The following is a 13,240-nucleotide window of genomic DNA, read 5'->3' on the forward strand; positions in this document are numbered from 1 at the left end:
TGGCTGCGATATTATTAATATGGGCCGGCGACGTCTGCACCTCGTCCATATTAACAGTCGATTATCCCGAAACCCGATGAATTCTCTCGCGCACACACACACGCAAACTCACACATATATATATATATTATATAATATATATAGATTTAATGCGAGAATAGCGTTTCATTGGGTTAGGTCATATTATATTATATTATTGTGACAAAATACACAAAATATACATTATTAACCCCTTGGACCGAGCACGACGCATTGCATGGTATTATGATATTATAATGCGAATATAGAAGGTATTATTGTTTTATATTTCATTGTAATGGCCGTCGTAATGTCGAAACGACCAGACTGTTGCCAGAAGAGGACAGTCGGAGAGCTTTAAATAATATTCGCTCCGTCTCGTTATTATTATTATTATCATTATTAGTACCTATCGTCATTATAATAATATATTATGTTATACGTCCGATCGGTCCGAGTAGGTATAGGTAGCTGTAGATGTTAGCACTACCTAGGAATCCCGAGCATAGAATTATTAATATTATTTTATTTAGTCTTCCGGCAGGTCGTTATAATATTATAGATGATTCGAGAACTGTAGATTTTCCGGAAAACGACTCCCGCCCCACGATTATTTGCGATTATAATGAATTTTTGAGACGCTATGTAGTAGGTATTTTTAAATAATTAATTTTCCGTGTTTATTTAATGTTTAAAAAAATATATGTGCATTACTTGTAAATCGACGTACAGCAGCCCACTGACATCGCTTTTTAATTGTTCGTACATATGAAGCATGTAAATCGCTTTAACAGCTTTCAAAATATATCTTAAGTCTTCGGTTTTCATTTCGTAAAAATATACGAAATCCCTCGATTCAAGCCTACTGTAAATAGTTTCTAATTACAAAAAAGTTTTAACATTTACGATCGTTCACAAATATTTGGCACTAATTAATTACACTGTCAAGGTTTTAGAAGATTAGGTGGCACTTGAAAGGCATTGGAAAAGTTAGTGTAATTTATTAGGTATCATAGCTAAAATGTAATATTACTATAAATACCACGTCGTAAGTTCTTCAGAGTAAGAAGTCTTCGAGTGCTGACGTACCTGATAATTTCTCACAGTTCTTTACGTAAAGTTTTAGTTAAAGTGCAATGCAATACCTCTATAGTGTCTATGCTGTATGAACCATAATATATTAATATGGCAAAGAGGGAAATGCGATAAGTCACGGAAACTTGTCGACAAGTTTATAATTGCTTTTAAAATTATATTGAATAAAGTTTGAATTTCGATAACCTTAAAATAATTTTTTTTAAATAAGATTAAATTTGCGGGGGAACTCTATAAAACAATGGAAATAATTCTGTCGAAAATAGCAACCAATATAATATAGCCTTCAAAGTTTCAAAATAAAATACACAATAAATATCCCCTATCGATGTATAACATATTATTATTATTAATTTTAAATAGTTTTACATAGTTTTTTTGAATTTTATAAATATGTTTATTACTCATACTGATTTCTGAAAAAGATTTGACATTTTTAGGCATTTTTTACACGAAAAATGTTCGAACAATAAGGGGCACAATTAGTTTATGTGATTAGTGTGAATACATACATATTATTGTTATTAATTACGTATACAAATAATAATAAAAATAAAATATTTAACTGCGGTACTTTGATGTGAGTAGTCATCCATTATTTTTTTTTTACTCTATACTTGTAGAGACTAGAATAACACCATTTTATTTTCAGACATATATTTATAAATGGATCTTAATTTATGAGTGACAATAAAATATACAGACTGGATTATATTTTTAGATGACATGAATTAATAAATGTTGATTATTTTCAATCTCATGTATATTTGAATTATTTTTACGTAGGTACTAAGTTAGACTATGTCTGAAACTTATGGGTACCTAATTGGAAAAAACAAATCAAATTAAGTGCCACAAGTTGGCGACGCACATTAAACAACTCATTCATATCCGAGTTCCACACACTTAATCTCTTAACACAATAAAATCTTATTGTGCATTCCATTTTTAAGATCGTTTATTAAAATAAAAACACTTGTATATCACTTATACATCTAAAAAACTGCTATAAGAGATTTTTTTCTTTTAATTTTTGATTTTATCCACAACCAATCGGAAACAACACTTTCTATGAATACAATCATTGAAATAATACGAATTGTCCTTCGACGTGTACCTATGCTATATAAATTATAGTTATTTGACGGGGCTATGCAATACATTACATTTTCTTGTCCTAGTTTGTATGACGTGTAAATATTAGCATCCGTGCTTCCAATTAATCACATTATATGTTTTTGGGGTTGAATCGAAAAACTGATTGTTTGTAATAAACACAATCACGCCATTGTTTAAAAACCGTATAATTACTATTAGCGTATGATTATAACAAATTCAAATTGTATTACTATTCATAATCAACAACATTATTACTATTATTATTATTGATTCGGGGTATATTATGGGTAATCCTATATTATGGTGGTTTTCTGAAAAAGTGCGTAACTCATGTAAAAGTGAAACAGCTATATTATGTATGGTAATGAAATATTGAACAAAAACTCTTAATAATGGTTTAAAATAATATTATGGTATCTTGTTTTTGATTGCGCCAAAGGGCCACGCAGCAACTATTATATTTATTTGCGTAATACTATTATAAATAAAAAAAAACCACAAACGGGATTAGTTATTTGGGGCAATTATTTACGTTGCAATGATATAACGCGTTTAATTATTTATGCACACGATGATTTTATTTCGGGCTGCTTTAAGAGACTACCCACAGAAAGAAAAAATATCAACGACAAAACCTATTCGTAATACTTATGTAGTCATCAAATTAGCGCGGAATACAAAATTAACGATAGGAGGAACTCGCAAAGTCGTATTATGCCTAATGCTGTAAAACTCTTTTCCAAACAGGTGACGGACTGACGGTGAAAGCGGTGGTACCTCGGTACAAGATTCGCGGCGAGACGGCCGTGCTCCGGTGCGATTTCGAGCTGGAAGGAGCACTGCTGTACGCCGTCAAGTGGTACCGTGAAAACGAGGAGTTTTACCGGTATGTTCCCAAGTCGGACCCTCAGAAGACGTCTTACGTGGTGGACGGGATTAAAGTCGACGTAAGTATATTCTGTAACAATTTCTCCCTCCCCCTCCTATATCGCTGCCACAACGACCACCAGCAAACTCATCCCCTTCAAGGCGGTCGTGCGACCATTAAACCGGTATTTATATTATATTTACGTATTTGTTTGCACAGCACATGCATTCCAACAGTCGGCAGTTAACGTTGAGAGACATAACGTTGAAAACCACAGCTAATTACCGGTGCGAAGTTTCTGCAGAAGCGCCGTCGTTTGCTTCCGCGCAAGATGGTGGCCGAATGGAAGTTATATGTAAGTATATAGTGACTTACGAAATTTAATCTAATCGAGCGACATCATCTGCAGTAACGTCATTACTGCAGCCACTATATTATTATATTATATGGTTTAATAAACGACTTTGAATCGATGATCTAATAATGTAGTAAATATCGAACAAAAAGCAACGACATTTTTATTATTGGTGGCCGGAAACGAATTTTCAGATGCGATAAAAAAAAAATTACCATAATTTCATGGAATTTAATAATACGATATTATTTTTGATTATGTGCTATTCATGGTAAATAGCTATGATGGGAACAAAACGGAATTAATTTTTATAATTTTTTCTCCTGCGAGTAGTTAGGTATTATTAGGTAATAGAGGACTGGTGACCTGTAGGTACTCATTTGTTTGTAATATTGTGACATCGTTAATATTATTCTTTTGAAATACCATTTAAAACTAGTTCGAAATCAAACAACAGTTATTTAAGTGATGAGTGTTTATTTTATAATTAAAAAAATAAAGTGATGATTGTGTAGAAAGATCTATAGAAGATATTCAATATTTAAATGGTATCGTTTAATAATCAAAAGCTAAAAGTTTAGTTGTAGTTTTTGAAGCTCAGTGTGTGACTTGTAATGTTACGGGAAAAATAAATAAATAATTAATAAACACCTACCCCTAATCCATGAGTAATAATATTGTAAATGGACCACTCTGTATCCTGTACGGCGTTATCAGAGTTATAATTAGTGAAATCATATTTTCATTATCACAACCACATATTCATTAAATATTAACAATAAATAAAATTTTTGTAGTAGATAGGTATATTACATACGGCATGATAAACGTTAACATTTATTTCTTAGGAATTTTTTATTTAACGTATACCTAACAAAATTCAAGTAATTTATGAAGTTCAATAGTTTCATTAATCAATGAACAACCTTATTCTATAATAAAGCATGTTCACAAAGTATTTTCTTAAAAGAAAGTTTATGAAGTATTTCAATTAATTGAATACTAAAGTAAAAAAATAATAATATTTATTATATACTTTCTATGCATAGACACCATTTTCAAAGTCTATTCGATTAATACTAAGAAAACCCTCCTCCCTTTCCTTTTTTTATTATATAATATATGGATTTCCCATCATGATGTAACCACAAAACCATAATAATATTATAATATACCAATCTGTTTTTGACGTATTCTGACGTTACCTATATTCCCCTCCCCGTGACAGTATTCGTGATTAATAATATATTTTATGTTAATGTTTAGATCAACATTTTTATCGAAATTAAATTACGATGGTTTTTTAGAATTTCTCCGACGTAATATAAAATAATATTATCCATTGTTCAGTTTCACCCAGTGAAAACTTTAAGTACACCCAAATAAAAAAACTGTGACTTTTCGAAAACGATCAAAGGCATTTTCAAACTTTTTTTTGTTTTTACTCTAACTAGAAGACTTTAGTTCTACTATTGCTGCTCTATAAACATAACAATTCAAAGAAACAAGAATAATAGTAACATAGTAAAACATAAAACAGAAAAGAAGAATTCCAAACTTAAAATCTAGCAGACACATAATTTTATAGAAGGAACCCAAATTAAATAGTATTATTACGATTATGTAATACAATACATGGGTTTAATAAATATTGCTTATAAGGGGGTTCGTTGAAAAACGATGGAAGGACAAAATGTTTGAATTTAAATTAAATTAACATAGTTATTATATTATATTATATTAATTGTTTATTATAATTAATTATTTTGATATGAAGAACTGTTTGAAAATTTGGAAAGCTCAAAGGATACATTTTATAAACGATCGCATAAAATATAAAGTAATGAAGTTTAATATACCTAGAAAATTAAATAACACATTAAACAGTATAACTGTATGAGCATGAGGGCTGGATGCATATCTTGTGTCCCTGGTCCCTCATTAGTATATCTCTTGTAACATAAATTTAAATTTTGTACAAATTCTGAAAACCTTCATACAAATAACAGACTTAATGTACATTGAAAAGTTGATGAACATCCTTGCTGGGGGTGAGTGACACAAAATCTCATATTATATAATATTATGGACATTGAATTTGTTTTCTGTATCAACGGTTTCCTAATATTGCGTAACGTTTTCATTAGGTGATTTAAAATTCATTGAATTTCTAGCCATACACGTGCAGATGACATATTTTTAAATGTCTATGTAAAGATAATACAAACTCAAGAAGTAGTACGTAGTGATATCCATTACAACGGATACTAAAATATTTTTATTTTTACGATAATATTACCTATATTATTATGTATTAGATACTTATAAAAGTATGTAAATACTAATACGGATTCAATGTATTATACAATATAAAAATCATCTCTAAAGTGTGCTCCAGCAAAAGTCGAGGAATTAAATTCGCGTTATATTATTCGGTTGAAGCGAAATGTTTTTGTTGCGTATGGCGCGGGCGTAGGTACCTGTATAATACTCCTAAAGTGTCATACTTGGAATCGATAAAATTGTAATTTTAAAATCTAAAAAATATAAGAACAAGGGATTGTTTTTACGCTTGCACGCTGGTATAAGTAAAATCTATTGAACTTTTGCTGTCACATTATGGCGCTTCGCGCGTGTATCAGAAAGTGTAAGAGAAAAACGCCGTATTCTATTATTCTTTGGGTGCATGCATGTGTGTGTATTTGTGTGTAAACTATTGATGAGAATGTACGATGGTCTAGCGGTGTTTATTTTTTATTTTGCTGGTCTTTTTATTCAAAATGCGAGAGTACCTCTCGGACGAAAACCCTTGACGTCGGTGACGCTGCCGAGATTTCAATATCACGGGTTAGCCTACGAATTTGGGTCATTCTTTTTGTTTGTTGTCTGTCCATTTTTTTCACCATATTTTTATTTTCTTTGAATGAAAAAATTGTGTTTTCAACCCTCAATCAATTTTAACCCAAAAATAATATATTTAAGTGTACCTGTAAGTCAATAAAATGTGAATTTTAACAATACGATGTATTATTTATATGGCGTTTAAATTTAAAACAATATTTGCATAGGTAGTTGTGAATATCGCCAACTAGATGTGAATCACACATTTTTTTAATTGACACAATTTCGTAATTTATTATAATGTGTATTTACTATTTAGTAGATTCATGTTATGTAAGAGTTTCATTATTTATATATATATTAACAGCATAGTTATACAGCATATATTCATGCATATTATCGTATAAAATACTTGTTTAACTTTGAATTCAAAGAGCTACTTCATAAAATATTATACATAAATTATAAAAATATAGAATTTTATTTTGATACTAATAATTATGAATTGTAACAGAATGTTTAAGTAATAAAGATTATATTATATGCAATAAGCCAATAAACAAATACATTTTAAACATGATAGATATAAGTGGATGAACAAATTTATTTAAAAACAATTTTTGAAAAATTACCCAAGACATACTCGTATGTCAAATACAGCTATCACATAAAGAATATTTTGTATACCACAGTTTAAAATATCAACTTAAATGTATATTTTGTTTCATGCCCGCCCAACATCTATATTTAAAATACTTTTTAAAGGTTCAGTGACTTTTCTGGATTGTATATTCTGAGTTTATCAAAAGTCCTGACATCTTCTGCTATTATTTTTGTTGATCACTTTCCATAACCACTGAACCGAATACGATTGGATACCTGTTATAATTGGCAATTGTACATAAGTAAAATATATGTTATTTTATTTTGTAGTGAAGGTTTATTATTTTATATTATTTTATTTGTTTTTAATTGATTTGTTTCTTAAACAGGACTTAAATATATAACGTAAGTGGTATTTGTCATGCAATACTTTAAGAAATCTATTTTTTTACATTAATAGTACCTACGATGTTCGGATAAAATAATAGTATAAAGAATAGATTCTTGAAACCAGTCAATATATTTTATAATAAGGTTTTCTGTGTTTTGTAAATGCTGTACAAATAACAATTTTTAGAGACGATTTTTGGAACTTTCTAGTATATTCACAATAGGTAAAATGCAAAAACTACTGAAATGGGCAGTCACCTTAACGATAACACGCCAATGAATACTCAGATTCATACAAAACTTTTTTCATTATTTTACAACTTTTTAACAATCTTAGAGACTCGAAATGTTCAGCCCACGCTCTAACGCAGGTTCAGTTTCTTTTCATATTTTTGGTGTTAAATACATGTTTATAATTAACTGGCTCATATTATTTTAACAACTAAACATATCTTGTAAATATAACGTTCAAAATGTTTGCAGTAGACTTTTATATAATCCCCGAATTTTAAAATCTGCATGTGAAGCTTATCACACTTTCTTTATTGTTGTGTGTTCTCCACATGACACTGGTCCTGATTTGAGACAAATTTGGACGCCATGTACTTTGAAATTAGAATTCGGTTAGCAAACAAATTTGTATTCTGTCAATATGTTTACTGAATATCAAGATCTAACAGTGGAATTACAGAATCGGATTTCGTTTTATGTATTAAATGTTGTGGCGTTCATAGTACGGCACTAGTGAATCGTTCGTTTACACAGGAACAGAGAATTAATTTTAAAAATAAATAATACATTGTACGTCTTAAAATGTAATACCAAAATTTGTAACGGTAATAATGTATTCTTGTGAATTTCTCTATGCAACAAAGGAAATTATTAAGCCCAAGTATTATTATGTTTTAATGTTTAACCAATGATGAACAGCTGCTTAATAGTTGGTACCTACATGATTCAAGAGGCTTAAATATAGACAATTGTTTGGTAGGTATATGATTCTAAGTGATGAGACATATTTAAATAAAATTATACATCTTGCAATAAAATTTTAATCACCAATCTTAATTTATGATATTTACTAGATTTATTTTCATCGATTTTGAGTTATTATACATTACACTTTTTAAAAAAAAAGTATTAATTTTTATAACTTTAATAGGCATAAACAATAAATTTAAAAGGGGAAAAGATATATAGAATCAACTTTTCATAATTAATTTACTTCAGTATGTATATTATAGAAAAATATATTTGAAAATATAATATGTATTTGAAAGTATGACACATATATTATAATTAATTTATAGGTTTAATCAATAGCAAAAATATCAGTGTATTATTTTTTTTATAAACTACATTGTTGTGTTTAATATTTTCAGGTACATGTTATAATATACAAATTATATAGTATACCTAAAATTCTAAAAAAGATATCAATTGAACTTTATTACAATTAATGCTACGAAGTAAAATATTAATTAAAATGACAAGGACAATGAACAAATATGACTCTGACATAAACACAATTAATTAAAAATAATATTTTTCAATTTTAGTAAACTCATGCAAAAAAAAAATACCGTATTATTTTATTATATTTAGAGAGATTTTTGATGAAAGAGTTGATATACCTATGTTTTAATTATTTTTATATTTTTTTTGCGTTTAGATTCCTTTAGTAATAAACCTAAATGCTTTTTTTGTGGGGGGGGGGGGGGTTATAGAATGAATGCTACAAAAGTTTCATAATGTGCTCAATGTGTGTATTTATATATGTAAATATTTTTTTTTTTTTGGGATTCAGTACAGATTGTATACCGACATTGCATTATATAGATGATAGGTCATTATTATAATTTTTCAATATTATTCCGGTGAAATTCGAAAAACTGACGAAAAAAATATCCACCACCTTAACAGATTTGTATACGCAGGAGACCTTGCAGGGTTCGACGAAAACTTTTTGTATTATTTTATAACTTTTTAATAGTTCTGCAGAGAGTTGAAATGTTTATCGATTAGGTTTTTATTTTTATTTTTTTATTATATACGTGATATATTTTTCTAAAAATGTGATCGACGATGCAGACAATATATTTTTAGGCCTCGTGTACACACAATTTTGAAAACATTAAAAATTTGTACATATACCACAGTAGTAGACGGGGGATTCTGATACTTGACATTTTAATACTAGAGAACTCGTATAGTGTTCTTTATTATATTCAATAAATTTATTTTTATGAGCACTTAACATTTTAAAAACTTCCTATAAATTACATGAACCTAAACCACGTTCCGTTCAGAGTAGTTTTTACAACGCGAAAATTGCATAGCTTTCGGGTTTAAAAAAACAATACAAAGGGCTGAAGTGAGCTGCAGAGCGAGACGAATGACCAACACTCTGAGGTCTGCAGTCTCTGTATCCTTTCTGTATACATTACCAACGTTTATATTGTTTTATTTGTCAAAATATTATGATACCGGTGGTTCGAACTGATCACATGATTTCAATGAATTACGCTCTAATTTGAGTTGAATAATATTATAATATGGTTTTATACGACCCCTGAGAGATTGAAGTGAATTTATAGTGAAGTATAAATAAATAACTGTGTCCGGCAACTATAATACGGTGAAGATGTACACGCATCGCTACTGCGGTGAAATTAAAATGCCCCGACTTTCATGAGTATTAAATATAATCAATCTGAAAATGTATTATTTGATATAAAATATTAACTAGTGTAAATATATGCAAATCAAACGTTTTCATTTCAATATGATTTCACTTAACATATTTCGAAAAGCCCTTTTACCTGTTATTATTAATCGATTGATAAAGATGAATGTAATTTAATAATTTGTTTTTCAGAAATTAAAGAAAATAATTTAAGTGCGTTCGTGTAGTTTTTGTAAAATACTCCCCAATTTAATATACGTATAGCTATTATTTGGTTTAATTTCCTTAAAATAATTTTTTTGCGATTTTATCATTAACTAACTCATTTATGAAAATCGTATCCAATTATAACAACCTATCAAGTGTTTACTCTTTAAGTATTAAATATGGCTTATTATTTATGCGTAGTTCTGAATATTAAAAAAGAATATTATAATGCATAAATATTAAAACATTTTTTACTAATGAATTTCAATAATAAAGACCATTATGCATAATGCAATCCCCTAATACTGTAATTATTTAACATTTATCCTTCCGTAAAATAAATTTCAACCATCTCCAAACGATATTTCACAGAAAATTCTATAACTCTTGTTCGTATTAAGTATATTTTTAGGAAGAATACTTATCGAGGTACATTTTTTAATTATAATGGTAGGTACCTATATTATTTTTAATGTTCCTCTTCTGTGTTCAGTTTTTTTTTGATTTCAGCGAGCTCAGAACATCGTTTAAGAGCCATTGTAATAAATACTAAATAATAATATTGTACAGTTGTAATTATTATTATTATTATTCCATAAATATAGTTAACCTTGTAAATCATGTTTTAAAATCTTTCAATTGCAGTAAAACAATATCGAACATCGTTAAATACGTTTTATATTTTAAAAGGAAAAAAAGGTGGGCAAGTGGATGTCGCTTTGCTGTACAGTAGGTTACAAGTGTGTCACTGTATAATGGATGGTATTAATTTTGAATTCAATGATATAATATCATTGTATAAGAAAAACGATTCTGAGCGGAGACGGTATGACAGTCTAGGTATAAGACTTAGTATATACTTAACTATGGTATTGAAAAAAAATTGACCTATAATAGGAAGGTACCTATAATAAATTCCAAATTAATCATATCACAATATTCATTAGGTACTTATAACGCGTTATACATGAACAAAAAATCGTGATACTATCATAAATATATAATAGTATGCTTTAAAAGTTTCAAGTACCCCCGAATAATATTATACAATCACAAAAAAATAAATAAAATAGTTATTCTAGGTTTTTTAATATGTAATTTCGTCCAAAAAGAGTCAAAATATTTTGAAAATTTTATGGTATATAAAAAATGAAAATATTGACATTCGATGAAACTTTCAAATATTTACAGGCATTCGTTTTTTAATTACAATAAAATAAGAAAATCGTTACGTAAGAAATTGAGCGAATATCAAATGTTGTAAAAATATGAATTTCAAACGCTCATAAAAATTTGATTTGACTTTCTTGTAGACATTTTTTTTTTTTGATAAAGGTAGATAATACTATGAGAAATCTTGTATTATATTTTCAAATCTTAGATTTAAGAAGAAAAATTTTTACGAATTCTTAACTCAAAATAATTTGCTAATTTTCGTGATTTTTACATATTTTGTCAATTTTTGAACTTTAAATGATAATAAAAAAAAACTGTGACTAAGGATTTTTAATATTTTTCAAATATAATCGTAAAAATATAGTAGGAGCCTTGTATTAAATTTTCAAGCATTTTTACTAAACAAATAAAGTTTTATTGACATTCATAGAAAAAAAAAACTAATAATATTGGAAACTGAAAATGTCCCTAAATAGTTCAAAACAAATCAAAATATTTTGAAAATTTTATCATGTATAGAAAATAGAAATATAAACAACCAGTGAAAATTTTATGTATCTACGGTCGTTTATTTTAAAGTTACACTAATAACCAAAATCAATTTTCTCGAAAACAGATTTTGCGTAAAAATTTCCGTTTTTCCTTAATTTTTCTTTTGTTTTTCACGGCGCTTTTGAAAACTATTGGAAATTTCAAATGTTGACCTTCCGAATGCACCAACTAGATTCACTTTCCCATTAAACAAGATACTGTTGAAGAAAATCGAAGCAGTTTTACTGCCCCAAACCGAGATGACAGACACAAAAATAAAAAAACACACATTATTGTAAGATCAATACATTCATCGTTCCACTCAGAATCTAAAAATGTATTTGAAAAAGTTAAGTAAATGAATACATACACGATATTATAATATAATTTTAGATTTTAAATTTGTAGTTTATATTACCTACCTATTTTATTATTTTATTATTATTTTGTATTTTTATTCATACACTCATATCACGCTTTGCGACTTGAGAGTAGAAATATAATATTTTTATACTATTTAATATTATTGCCTTTACCCTCTGTATTTTGTGTCGTATACCTAACCAGGCAAAATATGAGTACGACCACTATGTCAAATTGGTCATCGACTATGATATAGTCGTCGATGTGTATTTATACCATATAATTATATTATACGTCAGCACTGTCCATCGCGTTTTTCCTACGAAAAAACCTTCTCCACCTTATGAAGCAGACATTTTTCTTCTCCCTTTTTTTTCTTATGATTAATTGTCGTGATCGCCGTGGAAAGGTAACCTCCGAAACGCATTGCCATCGGTTGTATGTACACAAAGCGCGCACAAGCACACACATACATACTATATATATTATATAATATACATTCTATGCTTATCGTGTCCTGGTGGCTGAAGGTTGGTGGTGGTGGCAAGTGGTGGGAGGGAGCGTTTGCGGCCGTAGATGAATTTGCCGTTCGACGTTTCGGGAAAAGCTAAAGAATTCCGTGACGGGTGTGATAAATTAGGTTCTCTGACTCGGACAATATTTCACGTGCAACACACAAAAATATAATACACTTGATTGGCCGACTACGCGCCACTTTACGATTCTCCGTTTATATCGATCGGCATCAGCTCGAAACTATTCCGTCGTCGTTGCTCATCATCGCGAAAGCCAAACAAAACGGGTAATATCACGACGATGTCTGCAGGTACGCCCGAATACGGAAAATATTATGTAACGTATCACAAACCCAGTCCTTATAACTATACTATATAAGATTCTAAAACTTTAAAGCTCTGAAATCGTAGGTATTGACATATAATAAATACGTATTATGAACCGCATAAAAAGCAAAACTATGCGCTTGAGA

At 28.9% G+C, this 13,240-nt stretch overlaps 1 protein-coding gene across 3 annotated transcripts in view; it reads left to right on the forward strand.

Annotated features, from left to right (window-relative positions):
- Window positions 1-13,240, forward strand: part of LOC100163710 (beat protein-like) — an 86,118-nt gene that overhangs the window by 33,407 nt on the left and 39,471 nt on the right. For all 3 annotated transcript variants that reach the window (XM_008185905.3, NM_001162113.2, XM_016805272.1), the window contains 2 exon segments: window positions 2,980-3,179; window positions 3,320-3,455. In XM_008185905.3, the coding sequence (XP_008184127.1) occupies window positions 2,980-3,179; window positions 3,320-3,455 (336 nt within the window).

Source organism: Acyrthosiphon pisum, chromosome A2 (assembly GCF_005508785.2).
Source record: "Acyrthosiphon pisum isolate AL4f chromosome A2, pea_aphid_22Mar2018_4r6ur, whole genome shotgun sequence".
NCBI classification, from domain to species: Eukaryota; Metazoa; Arthropoda; class Insecta; order Hemiptera; family Aphididae; genus Acyrthosiphon; species Acyrthosiphon pisum.